At 39.7% G+C, this 16,445-nt stretch overlaps 1 protein-coding gene across 5 annotated transcripts in view; it reads left to right on the top strand.

The window, feature by feature from the left end:
- The first annotated feature begins 4,442 nt into the window (after positions 1 to 4,442).
- The window catches only part of SNX14 (sorting nexin 14), a 61,080-nt gene continuing 49,077 nt past the window's right edge, over positions 4,443 to 16,445 (top strand). For 3 of the 5 annotated variants that reach the window (XM_084890725.1, XM_084890723.1, XM_084890727.1), the window contains exons 1-4: positions 4,443 to 4,756; positions 13,062 to 13,182; positions 14,280 to 14,356; positions 14,437 to 14,515. In XM_084890725.1, the coding sequence (XP_084746851.1) occupies positions 4,560 to 4,756; positions 13,062 to 13,182; positions 14,280 to 14,356; positions 14,437 to 14,515 (474 nt within the window). In that variant the 5' untranslated portion in view covers positions 4,443 to 4,559. The remainder of the gene's footprint in view (positions 4,757 to 13,061; positions 13,183 to 14,279; positions 14,357 to 14,436; positions 14,516 to 16,445) is intronic. The other 2 variants (XM_084890726.1, XM_084890724.1) reach the window with 1 other exon arrangement.

Raw genomic sequence — 16,445 nt, 5'->3', positions numbered from 1 at the left:
GTTCTTTCTCAGGTGCCCTCAAGTTTGTTAAAAACATTTTCAATAAGAATTTCCAGCCCAAACCGGTTTGGCTCAGTGGATAGAGCATTGGTCTGGGGACTGAGAGGTCCCAGGTTCAATTCTGGTCAAAGGCACATACCTTGGTTGCAGGCACATTTCCAGTGGGAGTTGTTCAGGAGGCAGCTGATTGATGTTTCTCATCAATGTTTCTAACTCTATCTCTCTCCTTTACTATCTGTAAGAAATCAAAATATATTTTTTAAAAAATTTTCATAATTTTCTCCTTGGATATAACATACTGAGTTTATTATAGATGGGATGAGCTTATCAAAATAGGAAAAGTTAGTGAATATAAAAATTGATTTAAAATATTTGGTAGTAACCTTACTAGAGTTGGAATTGAAGTATCAATGTTAGTGATTTTCATGGTATCTGAAGTGTGCCTAATTCCATGATCATTTATATGAACCGCATGAAAGTACTTTTGTTTTTATATTTTAGGATATAGCTTATCAAGAGGTAAGAGGAGGAAGGATTGCAAAGCCTTTCCAAAATATTTTTAGAAGTTATTGGAGTCAGGTGAAAATATAAACAACTGAATATTGTTAAGACTTTTTTTTTTTTTTTTTAATCTTTAGTTAACAAGAAATAGTCCAGCTGGTGTGGTTCAGTGATTGAACATTGGTCCATGAACCAGGAGGTCACAGTTATTCCTGGTCAGGGCATGTGTCCAGGTTGAAAAAAAAAAAAGTGTAATGTTTTATTTAAAGAGTAACTTTTAAAAATAGTTAAGAAAAACATTGGCCATCTTATACAAGATGAACAGTGGTGACAGGTTATAAGTGCCTTTCTAATCAATCTTTAATATTTATCAACAGGCAGGTGAACATTATTTTCAGTTTCTAATCAGTTACTAAATAATTTACATTTTCTGAAGTTATAACCAACTACCTATTTCCATGAAAGTGAGGTTTGAGAAGAGGCTTATTCCATCATATCTTAGAAACAAGGTGACAAATATTAAATGCTTAACTTTTGGTGCTGAGACCACCCACAATTTCATGGTCAAAACAGCTTTTACCCAGAGAGTATCTATTTGAGCCAAGGGATTGTATAACATTGTAATCCTTCAGATCTACCCATTTGAACATATTAATATGTGCATTTTGAACATATTAAAAACTATTCATAAAAATCCCTTGATGCTCTTTCTTGAATTACATATTCTCCATTGTAATGAGTTACTATTTTGAAAACCTAGGAAAGGAATATTTCATGGAGTAAAAAAATCAGTTCAGTGGTTTCTTTAATGGATGCTTAATTTCTAGAGGTTGATACAGAAGGTAGGTTGTGGGGAGAAGAGGGTTATGAGATGTAAAGTTAAGACTAAAGATAACAGTGCCACAAAAGGTAAAATATGAACCTCCATGCTTTGAGACATAGGGGAGAAAAACAGCTAATCCTGTGATAGGAGAGCATGCTCCAAGATTATATAGGAGGGATCTATGAGAAATAGGAACTGAAATGGCTTCTAGGGATAGTTGTGTATTCATTTATCCTCTTCCTGACACTCAGCCCACACAAATAATGGCCCTCAACATATTGGTGTTTATTTAGGGTCATCAGAGTTAAGGAGGTCGGATTACTGGTATTTAACACTCTTTTCATATTCCTCTACCAATATAGAAAGCAATTTGTAGAATTTGCTGATGGGGTGGGGGAAGTCAGATTTAATTATTTAAAAGCACTTTAAATAGTTAACATTGCCTAGTGCTGTATGACTTCTGAAAATTAACTGAAAGTAAATCAAGAAATTCTAGTCTTTGCTCAAATTATCTTTCCAGAAGCCTTTTCTGATCCTCATCAGTTGAAAGTTTCCCTTTGCCATCATCTGTCATTAAAACAACAATAGCAGAAAACTACTACAGTATATATATAAAAGCCTAAGGACCATTGCAACTGAACAGATGACCGAACAGGCTGTATGGGGTGACCAGGCTGGCAGGGGGATCAGTGAGGAGTGACCAAATAACTGAGCAGCAAGCTGTGTGGGGAAACCAGGCGGGCAGGAGGGGCAGTTAGGGGCGACCAGACCAGTGGGGCAAGGGGGGCAGTTGGGAGCAACTAGGCAGGTAGGGGGAGCAGTTGGGAGTGACCAGGTCAGCAGGAGGGTGGCAGTTAGGGGTGATTGGGAAGGCAGGCAGTGAGCAGTTAGGAGCCAGTGGTCCTGGATTTTGAGAGTGATCCTGGATTGGAAAGAGTGCAGAGTGGGCTGAGGGGACCACTATCCCCCTCCCCATGCATGAATTTTGTGCACCGGGCCTCTGGTATATCAATATGCCCTCTATTATACATTTTCATATGTGACATGTGACATGTCTCCTTTGGAGGTCAGAAAAATTCATCTAAATCATTGTACCTACTACCACCTTTAGCACAGTGCTTTATATCTGCTAATTCTATAAATATTCAATAAATATCCAATATTGGAGATATTATTGGATTGCAGTTTGATGTTTATGAGCCCCTTAGGTGAATGCATTATCAACCATTTTTTACTTTTTATAATTTGAAAATGTATCCTTAGCACATGATAATTGTAAGATTTATGAAAGATTTATGTATTTAATTGTGCTAACTCTCCACAGCTAACATTAGTCTGAACCAGTACTGTCTAGTAGATATACACAGTGCAAGCTACATATGTAATTTAAAAGTTTTAGTTGCCACATTATAGAAGAAACAGGCGGTTAATATTTTTTAGCCAATATTTCCAAAATGTCATTTAACATGTAATCAAGTTTGAAAAATTGAGATAGTTTATATTGTTTTCATCTTCAAAATCTGGTGTGTATTTTATTGGTATAACATATGTCTATTTAAACTAGTCACATTTCAAACATTCAACAGCCAGATAATGGCTATTAGCTACTTTTAAAAAATATATATATATTTTATTGATTTTTTACAGAGAGGAAGGGAGAGAGAGAGAGAGAAAGCTAGAAACATCGATGAGAGAAACATCAACCAGCTGCCTCTTGCACACCCCCTACCGGGGATGTGCCCGCAACCAATGTACATGCCCTTGACCGGAATCAAACCGGGGACCTTTCAGTCCGCAGACTGACGCTCTACCACTGAGCCAAACCGGTATTAGCTATTAGCTACTTAAAAAAAATATATATATATTTTATTGATTTCTCACAGAGAGGAAGGGAGAGGGATAGAGTGTTAGAAACATCAATGAGAGAGAATCATTGATCAGCTGCCTCTTGCACATCTCCTACTGGGGATGTGCCCCCAACCGAGGTATATGCCCTTGACCGAATCGAACCTGGGACCTTTCAATCTGCAGGCCGACGCTCTATCCACTGAGCCAAACCGATTTCGGCTTTGCTACTTTATTGGACACTGCAGGTTTGAACTTCAGGACAGCCATTGAAGTCCTCAGTTTCCTGTAAGGTAACTTTGACTTCCCATCATTGTCATTTTAGATCAGTGTTTCCCAAACTTCTCTCATGATGAGAATCCCCTGGTGGAGTTGTTAAAACAGATTCCTGAATCCCAACTAAAAAGTGCTAAACTAGAATTTTTGGGAACATATAGGTAAAATTGTATACTAAACTAGTGCTCTAAGACAGATTTTATATACAGAGCACTAAGTTAGGTATGCAATTTTACCTATATGTTCTCAAAAATTCTAGTTTAGCACTTCTTAGTTGGGATTCAGGAATCTGTGTTTTAACAACTACACCAGGGGATTCTCATCATGAGAGAAGTTTGGGAAACACTGTTTTAGATTATAATCCAAATCAAGCTAATTGGTTTGGCTGGTTTTTGTCATGCTCATAAACCCACAAAATAAGGAACCTTTTGCATTAAGCATTGTAGAGAGACCTTTAATAGTCAGTTTCCACCCCATGTTATGACTAGAGCTTATGAAGAAGATACTTGTGTGTTAGAGTGGAGGATCTAGGTGTTGAGAGAGATCAAATTAGCATTTCCTGTAGAAAGTGGAGCTGGTTATATAGAACCAGTGGGTGTGACTCTTCCGTAATCCAGACCGGAATTACCCGCGCCCCACGCAAAACTAGGGTTCCCAAGCGCCCCTCTTCTCTCCCCCTAGGTCGTCCCTCCCGCAAAGCTCACACCTGTCTCCACCGCAGCGCTGAGCCTGCGGGGCGGGACCGCCACCCTGCGCCCCACCCCTCCGCGGGTTCGCGTCACAAAGACTACAGCTCCCAGCCTCCCCGCGAGCTCCAGGTATCCGCAGGCAGGGCCGGGTGGCCGCGGGGGCTGCAGTTCCTCCGGGCGGGCCAAGGAGCTGTGGGATCCCCTTTGGGAGGCTGGCGAGGGCGGAGAGGCGACACGCGCGGGGGCAGGCGCGGGGGGGACGACCTGGGTACGTGGTGCGCCTGCGCTCGGCCGGCGGCCGCGCACGCGCAGCAGGGCCCTTGGGCGGGGCCTGGGCATCTGCAGCCCCGGGACAGTCCGCCGGTCGGCGGCGGTGGGAGTCGGCCGGCGGGCCGGCAGCCGGGCGGGCGGAGACGCGGAGGTGAATGGGGGTCGCCTCGACCTCAGTCTGTAGCAGCACAGCCCCAACGCCGCCGGTGGCGATGGTGCCCTGGATTCGGGCCATGGCGGAGAAGCTGAGGCAGCGGCTTCGGCTGGACGTGGGGCGCGAGATCTGCCGCCAGTACCCGCTCTTCTGCTTCCTGCTGCTCTGCCTCAGCGCCGCCTCCCTGCTCCTCAACAGGTAACGCCGCGGTGCCCCCGGGCCCGGGGCCGCAGGCTGCGCAGTGAGGGACCCTGCGGCTGCGAGGCCTCTGGGGGCGCCGCCGCGCGGAGCCCGGCCGGGCGGCGGGGCCCGGAAGTGCGGGCGAGGGCTCTGCTCAAGTGCCGGCTCCCCAGGCCCCGTCTCCTAGGCCAGCCGGTCCGATCGATTCCTATCTGGTCTCTCACTTCTTAAAACCTGGTTCGCCATCGACGCTTTCCCGAGGGGGGAAACCGGGAACTCCGGCCCGAGGGAGACCGCGCCGAGGCGGTGCAGTCAGCTGACGCGGAGGGTTCAAGGTCCGGTCGCAGATTCCTGGGCTGTCACTGCGCACCTGGACACAGACAGTCACAGACACACACACACACAACCAGGCAGATTCCCGGGCTGTCACTGCGCACCTGGACACAGACAGACACAGACAGGCAGAGACGCCCCCCCTCCACACTCTCCCCCCCCCTGGGCTGTCACTGCTCACCGGGACACAGACACACACACACAGACAGACAGACAGACACACACACACACACACACACACACACACACACACCCAGGCAGATTCCCTGGCTGTCACTGTGCACCCGGACACAGACAGACACAGACACAGACAGGCAGACACTACCCCCCTCCACCCCCCCCACCCCGGGGCTGTCACTGCTCACCGGGACACAGACACACACACACACACACACACACACACACACACACAGACACATACACCCCTTACAGATTCCCCGGCTGTCACTGCGCACCTGGACACAGACAGACACAGACAGGCAGACACTCCTCCCCTCCCCCCCCCTCTCCCCGGGCTGTCACTGCTCACCGGGACACAGACACACACACACACACACCCAGGCAGATTCCCTGGCTGTCACTGTGCACCCGGACACAGACAGACACAGACACAGACAGGCAGACACTCCTGGACACACCCTCCCTCCCCCTGGCTGTCACTGCTCACCGGGACACACACACACACACACACACACACACACACACACCCCTTACAGATTCCCGGGCTGTCACTGTGCACCAGGACACACACACACCCCTTACAGATTCCCGGGCTGTCACTGCGCACCGGGACACACACACACCTCTTACAGCTGATCTCTGCTGCTGGGTACAAAGATTTGTTGATCTGCAGTCAGGAAGCAAATTAGTTTCCCGTCTCAACATCTCTAGAATGTTTCTCAAGAGAAGGCCGAGAGTTAAAATTGCTAAATTCAGTTGACGTTTTGAAATTGGAAGGTCCTGCCCCTGAAATGAATGTGTAGATTTCTGTCATTTTGCTTTTTCTAGAAACGGTAGCGATGAAATAGGCAGTAGAGGAGAACTTTTCCTTTAAAATTAGGTCCAGAATGCTTTTGGTGGAAAGGAGTCTGAGAGTTGTCAGCGTCAGCATGTGCACGATGTTTTCTCTGTTTTGAACATGCAATCAACTGTACTCTTTATGGTTAATAAAATTATATAGGTTTCAGGTGCACAATTCTATTACACACAGATGGTCTCCTTCCACACCATTTATTCCCCTTTTACCATCTTTTTTTAAAATTAAAAAAATTTTTTTTTAATCTTTTTTTTTTTTTTTTTTAAATATATTTTATTGATTTTTCACAGAGAGGAAGAGAGAGAGTCAGAAACATCGATGAGAGAGAATCATCGACCAGCTGCCTCCTGCACACCCCCCACCGGGGATGTGCCCGCAACCAATGTACATGCCCTTGACCGGAATTGAACCCGGGACCCTTCAGTTCGCAGGCCGACGCTCTATCCACTGAGCCAAACTGGTCCCGGCTTTTTTTTAATCTTTATTGATTTCAGAGATGAAGGGAGAGGGAGAGGGATAGAGAGGAACATCAATAATGACAGAGAACCATTAATTGGCTGCCTTCTGCTTGCCCCCTACTGGACATGGAGCCTGAGACCTGAGCATGTGCCCTGACCAGGAATTCCACTGTGGTCTCCTGGTTCATGGGTGCATGCTCAATCACTGTGCCACTCTGGCTGGCTGTCCAGTGATTCATTTACCTTTTATATCCTTTGGGAGTCAGGTCATTTTTGATCTTCAATGTAGGACAACCACATAGGAGCAAGTTGAACTAGATTTCTGAGGTGTCTACTTATACATAGTGTTCTATGTTAAGAAGTCCTAGGATACGATCTGATTTTCATACCATATAATCTGTACCCTGTATCATTGTTTGTATTATGCAAAGGAAGAAGGAACTAATGTTATCTCTGAGTGGTTGGGTTTTTGACTGAAATTGATTTTGCATACACTTTTTGGTATTTTCCATTTGTTGTCCTTGTAATCAGCAAAAGTGATTTTAAACATTAGTCTTGACTAAAAGAATGATTAAGGTATCCCTTTTCCAGGAAAAAGCTTTTGGAAGGTGCAGGAAGTGCATATAGTGTACTTTTCAGTGTATTATTATTTTTTAAAATATATTTTTATTGATTTCAGAGAGGAAGGGAGAAGGAGAGAGAGAAAACATCAATGATGAGAGAGAATCATTGATTGGCCGCCTCCTGCACACCCCCCACTGGAGATCAAGTCTGCAACCTGGGCATGTGCCCTGATTGGGAATCAAATCGTTTCCTCCCGGTTCGTAGGTCAATGCTCAACCACTGAGTTCACACTGGCTGGAGCTTTTCAGTGTATTGTTTGCTTTTCTTTAAAAAATGTGTGTGTATTCACATATACATACAAACATGTACGCTTAGACCATTTTTGAAAGATTGTTATATAATACAAGAAAATATGGCCTCTTCTGAGAGTGGAAAAGTGCTAGGCAAATCTCCTCAGAAAACAAAAACAAAAACATTTGGGCATAACAATAGAAATAGAAGAAATAGGAAGATCTGCTCAATACATACTTTCAATAAATGATTTTTTTAAAAATTGAAAGTGATTAAATTGACTGAGGTGTCTACTTAAAAGAAGGACTAGCTTATCCTCCTCATCCTTAAGCTGTGCACCAAAGGAGGCACATTCATTTTGAGACAACATGTAGGCAAAAGATCACAAATGTCTAATAATACACACGGCAAATATAGCATTTAGGCACACGGTCCTTTTTGTATTACCTTCCTCCCTCCCAAGCTCCAGAAAGTTGTGACTGAAGCTTGACTGTGAGAATTTGATTCTGACTCCTCTACTCACCAGTTACATGACTTTGGATAGTAATCTAACTTTTCTCTGCCATAGTCTCCCTATCTGTAAAATGGGGTAATGCTAGTACCTACATTACATGGTTATTTTGATGATTAAGTAGATTAATACATGGAAAGATGGAAAGTGCTTAGAATGGTGCTCAATACATAGAACGTGCTTTTATTAAATGCTAGTAGTTATTTTTCTTTCATATATCATTACAATACTGTAAAATTGGTACTATGATTAGCTTCAATATTTTTTTATATATATAACTTAGAGAAAAGTGCATTTGTATCAGGATTTAAACTAGATTCATTCATTATATGTGGTTGCTACATCTCTTAAACTTTTGTGAATCTCATAATCTAGAACAAGAGTTGGCAAACTTTTTATGTAGTGTCAGTAAGTATTTTACGTTTTGTGGCCTACATGAAGTCTCTGTTCTGTATTCTTTTTTAAAAAATATATTATTGATTTCAGAGAGGAAGGGAGAGGGAGAGAGAGAAACATCAATGATGAGAGAGAATCACTGATCGGCTGCCTCCTGCACGCCACATACTGGGAATTGAGCCTACAACCCGGGCATGTGCCCTTGACTGGAATTGAACCTGGGATCCTTCAGTCCACAGGCTGATACTCTATCCACTGAGCCATACCAGCTAGAGTCATATTCTTTTTTAAAGAACCCTTTAAAAATGTAAAAACTTTCTTAGCTCAAGGGTTGTATCAAAGCAGGTGGCATTTGGCCCACAAGCCATAGTTTGTTAACCTGATTTAGAACATTTCTCCACATTCTTTCTCACATGCTCTTTTTTCCCCTCATTGACATTGACTTGTTGAAGAAACTGGGTCATTTTGTTCACTCTCTGTATTTTGCTGATGGTTTTCTTAGGTTGTCTTATTTTTTTATTTTCACCTTCATATGTTTTGTAGACAGTGTGTTAGATCTGTAGACTCAATTAGATGTAGATGTTTTTAGTGGGATACAAGAATACTTCAGCGAGGCTGTGTACATTCTATTATGTCACATCAGAGGATTACTCCACATAAGCGGGAGTAGCCGCACTTTTTGTGGATTCAGGTAGTGGTAGCTAATACCTTTAAAGGTAGGGTATCAAGCAAATGTTCTTTTTTTTTTATAAAACAATTTTTATTTTTATTGATTTTAAAGAGGGAGGAAGGGTGAGAAAAACATCAGTGTGAGAAAGATACATCAGTTGGTTGCCAATGTATGTGCCCTGACTGGGGACAGAACTACACCTATGTATGCGCCATGACTGGGGACAGAACTGATCAGGAATTGAACCGTTAACCTTCCAGTGCATGGGATGGTGCTCCAACAAAATGAGCCACTCCAGTCAGGGCCAAACAAACTTTCAAAAACCAAAACAAACTTTCTATTTCGCTTTACAATTTATTTATATCATAAATCAGTTACTTTATTATAGATTGCAACATGATTTTTTCATTCTTTCATTCCTTCTATACTTTTACATTTGAATTCTTTTTTTTTTTTTTTAAATATATTTTATTGACTCTGCACAGAGAGGAAGGGAGAGAGACAGAGAGTCAGAAACATCGATGAGAGAGAGTAATCGATCAGCTGCCTCCTGCACATCCCCCACCGGGGATATGCCCGCAACCAAGGCACACGCCCCCGACCGGAATCGAACCCGGGACCCCCCAGTCCCCAAGCCGACGCTCCATCCACTGAGCCAAACCGGTCCCGGCACATTTGAATTCTTTTTAAAACTAGAATTGCTTTACTCCAACTAATAGGTCTGTTTAGTTACAATGAAGTGCAGCTCAAATTGGAAAAGCAGGATAAATTCTTACTGTTTTAATTACCACTGTTTAGAATAATTGGTGACCTAATAACTTCCAGTAGGATCTAGTTAGATGCTTGCATATTTTATTAATTCTTCCAAAGAACCAACCTACTTTTTATTATCTCTTGTCACTGTTATCTACTTTGTTGATTTGTTCTTCTCTTTCCTTTTCCTTTTCTTTTTATGAGTTTGAATTTGTCCTCCCTGCCAGACACACACACATATTCTGAATGCTTAGGTTGTTGGGTTTCAGTATTTTTTTGGTCTCTGATTAATGCAGTGTTTCTCAGTCTCAACACTGTTGGATTTGGGTCAGATACTTCTTTGTTGAGGGGACTGTCCTGTTATAAGATATTTAACAGCAGCTTTGGCCTCTAGCTGCTTGATGTCAGTAGTGCACCCCCACCCTAATTTCACTCCCCATAGTTGTGACAATAAAAAATGTCTCCACTTGTCCCCTGGAGGGGAAAAATCACCATTGCTTGAGAACCACAGGGTTAATGCATTTAAAGCTATAGATTTCCTTTTTGAATAATGCCTTAGTTATTGCTTGTCTTTACTTATAGCCCTCACACATTGCATGCAGTGTTTATTATCCAGTACAGGTCTACAATTCCTAATCTGTAATTCTGAAATCAAAAAAGCTCTGAAGATGTAACTTTTTACCTAAGTTTGGTACCAATTAATTACATTTAATGACAAAACTTGACCTAAACAGACATGAGACTACTTACAGTTTTTATTTCCAACTTTTTTCTTATTGCTAATGTTTTATGGCAAAATATTAATATCTGATTATGGAGTACTGAATCAGATCTTATAGAGGTGTTATATGAAATATGAAGTGTAGCACTACTTAAGAATCCTAAAAAGTAAGAATTCTCAGTTGTATCTGTCTGGTTTAAAATGATTTTTTTTTTAAAAATATATTATATTTTATTGATTTTTTACAGAGAGGAAGGGAGAGAGAGATAGAGAGCTAGAAACATCGATGAGAGAGAAACATCGACCAGCTGCCTCTTGCACACCCCCTACCGGGGATGTGCCCGCAATCAATGTACATGCCCTTGACCGGAATTGAACCTAGGACCTTTCAGTCCGCAGACCGACGCTCTACCACTGAGCCAAACCGGCTTCGGCCAAAATGATTTTCATAAGCAGCTGTGGACATGCATTTCATTATTTTCTCTGTGAATGCCTCTGTAACTTGAGTTAGTTTCCAGACATAAATTTATTGAGATGACATGAGAAAGACAAACAAAAACTCACAGATACAGACAACAGCATGGTGGTTACTGTTTTTTGTTTTGTTTTGTTTTCAATAGCTTGATGTCAAGGAAGCTATTTTAGTTAGAGTGAAGCTTTGTATAAAGGAGTGGGAGAAAAATAAGGTATAAGAGTGAATTGTGACCAGAAAGAAAGGGACCATTAAAGTCTGAGGGGTTTCGCCGAAACCGGTTTGGCTCAGTGGTAGAGCGTCGGTCTGCGGACTGAAGGGTCCCAGGTTCGATTCCGGTCGGGGGCATGTACGTTGGTTGCGGGCACATCCCCGGTAGGGGGTGTGCAAGAGGCAGCTGGTCGATGTTTCTCTCTCATCGACGTTTCTAGCTCTCTATCCCTCTCTCTTCCTCTCTGTAAAAAATCAATAAAATATATTAAAAAACAAACAAACAAAAAAACCAAAGACACATGTGCCAGACACTGTTCTGAGTGCTTCATAAAAAAAAAAAAGTCTGAGGGGTTTGTGTTTCATTAAGCCATGTCTGTTTTTTGAGTGGGTGGTAACGCTGTTTATGCTTTAAATGCTGAGTGAGAGAGCACTTAGATGATGCAGTGGCTGTTTCTTCATTTTCCTTTTTCTTCTCTCTGTGGACTAGCTTTATTCTCTTCTCACTACTTAATGATTTGTGGACTGAAGAGCCAGCACAAAAGTTTGTACTTAATGCATTTACTCACAGTTAAACATAATATGGTGATTAGAATTTGAACTATGTTGTTAGGGGCTGGTGTTTCATAAAATCATGGTAACTGAAATTCATGAATACTGTATCAGAACTATGCAGTGTGAGGTCTGCCTGTATTGAGACCTTAACATGACTTATTTTATGACATTATCACCTGGCTTCTACTTGTTTTTTTTTTTTTTTTTTTTTTTACATTCATCTTAAAGCAGTTTCTTCCTTATAACTGTGCTTAGCTTACTTAGTTATCTTGTTTGAATTCCCCTACTTCATGTCCCTCATTTCTCTAACCCTATGCTCTTCTGTTGTTTTTCTACTACTCACTCTTAGTTTTTCCATAGACATTACTTTCTTTCATTGAAAGAATTTTCTGTCCTTTCAGTTTTGGGCTGTGTCTTCTGCCTGAGTTGTTCCGATATCATGCGTACTTTCTCTGTCATAATATAGAACTCATGATCACATTATATTGTACTCACTCACTTGTTTCACATATTACACAGCATTTTCCATGCAAATACATACCATGGCACTTCTGTTTCCTACTATAGCCCCAGGGCCTAGTACTGGGTGGAATAAAGTAGGTACTCCATAAGTTACTTTTTTTTATTTAATGCAAAATCAGAATTTTGGTGGGATATGAATAGTAAAATATTATTAGAAGGTATTCTGGAAGAATGTAGTATAGGCTAGTTAAACAAGACAACTTAGGTACCAAATTATGAAATAGTGAGAATTCATACTTACTTATACTTTATTTTTTAAGCTTTTCCTCCATTTTATTTATTTATTTTTAAAGTTTATTTTTATTTTATTTTTAAAAAATATATTTTATTGATTTTTTACAGAGAGGAAGGAAGAGGGATAGAGAGTTAGAAATATCGATGAGAGAGAATCATCGATCAGCTGCCTCCTGCACACCCCCTACTGGGGATGTGCCCGCAACCGAGGAACATGCCCTTGACCGGAATCGAACCCGGAACCCTTCAGTCCGCAGGCTGACGCTCTATCCACTGAGCCAAACCGGTTTCGGCTAAAGTTTATTTTTAATTACAATTGACAATACAGTATATTGGTTTCAGTTGTATAACATAGTGATTAGACATTTATATACCTTAAAAATATGCTGCTTTATACTTTAAATGAAATTTTCTTTGATAGCATACATTTTGTGATTCTTATAGCAGACAAATACAATCCCGAAAATCATGATTAGAGAAATTGCTTCAATCTAATATAATAGGTGCTTAATAAATACTTGTTAAATCAATGAAGGGACGACGTAGTGTTATTTTATTTTTTTTTTGTTCTAATAATTATTTTTATTTATTTCTAAGGTATCTTCATATTTTAATGATCTTCTGGTCCTTTGTTGCTGGAGTTGTCACTTTCTACTGCTCATTAGGACCTGATTCTCTCTTACCGAATATGCTCTTCACAATAAAATACAAACCCAAGGTAAAATTTATGTGTTCTTATTTATAAAAGTCAGTATGTCTGATCCTATGCTGTTTGATATTATTATTGAAAACACGTTAAAGCGGTAATTAAAAACATATATATATTTGCTACATAATGGAAGACATCAGAACATTTTCAAAATGAAATTTACGTATGTCTGTTTTTTAAAAGTCTACAGTTCTCTTAGGAGGAGCTATAAAAAGAAAATACAAAATTTTCAGAAAGTTGAGATTTGCAATTTCAGCGTGTTCTCTAACTGCATATTAACTATAAGGACAATAAATAAAAACAGAGGTTCCCAAAGTTGTTTGTATTGTAGAGTCACCTGGGAAATCTTTAAGAATAAAGATTACTGGGCCCTATAGATTTTGATTGAATAGTTTTATAATAGCCTTATAATCAATACTTGTTTAAAAAGTTTTCAAGGTGATTCTGAGGCACAGGCACAATTAATTCAACCCCATTAATTTACTAAATATTTGTTTCATAGAAACAAACAGTGAAATAATTAGTCAGTTTGCTTAACCAAAATCATTTGTATTTCTGAAATTTGATAAAGATAGTAGTGTATTAAATCTATCTCTGGTAGACAAAGTCCCTAGTATGTAGATCAGGATTTAGTGGAATATCTTGAAGTCTTACTTGATAATTCTTCAAGTTGATGCAGTTCCTCATCTCAGGTATATTGGTATTTATATGCAGAGAAAACAGCTGAAAGTGGTGCTTTGTAACCTTAGTAGTTATCACATAGAAAATAGTTTTTTCTTATACTTTTTGCCATAGACTATTATTTTTAAATATAGATTGATTTTTTTTATAAGTGATCTTAAAAATTAACTTGAATTATAACCTTGGGAACTAGGCTTAAGTATTGTAAAGGTGTTTTTTCTCTGTTGTCTATTTAGGTTAGCATGTAGTATTTATTACAAAGAATGGTTTTAGTATTAAAGCAGATAATAATAAAAAAAAGCCCTCTGAATTCATACAATAATTAATAAGATTTGGGAAAATGGATTCTCTTTTGTCAAGATGATAAGTGAAGTAAAGACAAATTTCCATCTTCCTCTTCCCCTTCCCAAATTTTCCTTTTTTAGCAGTTAGGACTTCAAGAATTATTTCCTCAAGGTCGCAGCTGTGCTGTTTGTGGTAAAGTGAAATGTAAACGACATAGGTAAGTTAAATATTTTTATTTCTTGATCTTTCCAGCTACATTTTGGATTGCAAGCAATTGAATCGTATAATTTTCTTTAGGCCTTCCTTGCTCCTTGAAAACTACCAGCCATGGATAGACATGAAAATTTCTTCCAAGGTTGATGCATCTCTCTCAGAGGTAACTGATTTAATTAACATTGTCAAATATACTCAAGGAGAAAATATTAAATATCTATGGAAAATTTAATTATGGAACATCTCAGTATATATTCTACCTAATCAATCCCTGGCTAGGTAGTTGATTATTATGAAATTTTGGGCTTGAATGATAAGCTAGAAATGTTTTTGGATCCCATGTCTAATTTAAATGGACATTTTAGCCAAAGAAAGTACTGTTTAACCTAGTTATTGCTTTACTTTTATAAACAGTCGTTTTTAGGATAGGGCAGTAGAAATAAGCAATTGCAATTTTAAAATGAGGGACCTGAGCAACAGGGAGGAAATTGTGTATCTTACTGAATTATGACCTTAGTTTTGACTAGCTGAAGGGTAGAGCAGAGGGGATATTTTTCACTGTTTCTGCATAATTTGGGAATAGAAAGCGTGTTCTCTTATCTTCCTTCAAGCCAACATTTTATATGTACCTTTTTGGGACCATATTATATATTTTAGTTATTTATTTTAAAGACATGTTTCTTCATTGATCTGAGGAAGCAGTCAAGTCCTTGAAGGCAGGCAATTGGGTCTTATTTGTTCCCAGCACCAAGTGCAGGGCCAGATACATTGTTGGTAGCTGAATTAAATTGAATGATAATTGAAGAATAGCTTTAGATATTTGAATCCTGCCTAATTATCCTTTATCCCAGTTTTTTATCCTGCTGTGGCTGAAAGTTTGCTGCATAAATGCCAAATTCCTGGCGTTTTTTTTTTCCCTTCTATTTCTTCTGTAAGATCTTTTTTTAAATTAAATGTATTGGGGTGATATTGGTGACTTTTTCCACTGTAAAGTTTTTTCCAGCACTTTTAAGACTGTGCTATCCCATATGGTAGCTACTAGCCACATGTGACTACCAATAAACACTTGGAATGATTGAGATGTACTGTATGTGTAAAATAGATACTGGATTTTGAGGACTTAGTAAGGAAAAAAGAATGACAAATTTATTGATTATAAGTTGAAATGATAAAATTTGGATATACTGGATTAAATAAATATATCATAAAATTTGGATATACTGGGTTAAATAAATATATCATTAACTGAATTAACTGTTTTGTTTTTAAAATGTAGCTAATAGAAGATTTAAAATTATATATGTCGCTGCCCTAGCCAGTTTGGCTCAGTGGATAGAGCGTAGGCCTGTGGACTAAAGGGTCCTGGGTTCGATTCTGGTCAAGGGCAGGTACCTTGGTTGCAGAGTCCTCGCTGGCCTGGGCCAGGAGGCAACTAATCAATGTGTTTCTCTCACATCGATGTTTCTGTCTTTCCCTCTCTCTTCCACTGTCTCTAAAATTCACTGGAAAAATATCTTCGGGTTAGGATTAAAAAATAAAATAAAACAATATACGTGGTTCACATTTCTGTTGGAGATTGCTGATTTGAAGTATGTTGAAGATAAGACTTCTAGCAAAGTATTTTTTATGTCTTTGATATTTCATTTATTTCTTTATTAAAAAAAAAAGGAAATTTAGCAGAGCTCTTTACCTAGTGTCTGGCACTTACTGGTGTTTGATAAATATTAGCTCAAAATTTATTTATTTTTTAAAATATATTTTATTATTTTATTGATTTTTTTTTACAGAGAGGAAGGGAAAAGAATAGAGAGTTAGAGACATTGATGAGAAATATCAATCAGCTGCCTCCTGCAACCTACTACTGAGGATGTGCCCGCAACCAAGGTACATGCCATTGAACCTGGGACCTTTCATTCTACAGGCTGACACTCTATCCACTGAGACAAACCAGTCAGGGCATTAGCTTGAAATTTAAAAACATATTTTGAGATGTTTTTATATAGGCAGAAGCTGGACTAGGCCATAGGAATGAAGAGAGAAATAAGGTATGGTTCCTTTCTTCTAGGAATTTCAGTCTAGGAGGGGAATTCCCC

Source organism: Pipistrellus hanaki (assembly GCF_964339955.1).
Source record: "Pipistrellus hanaki genome assembly, chromosome: 7".
Taxonomy (NCBI): Eukaryota; Metazoa; Chordata; class Mammalia; order Chiroptera; family Vespertilionidae; genus Pipistrellus; species Pipistrellus hanaki.
Note: the sequence above shows the minus strand (reverse complement) of the source record. Positions and strands in the feature narration are given on the sequence as shown.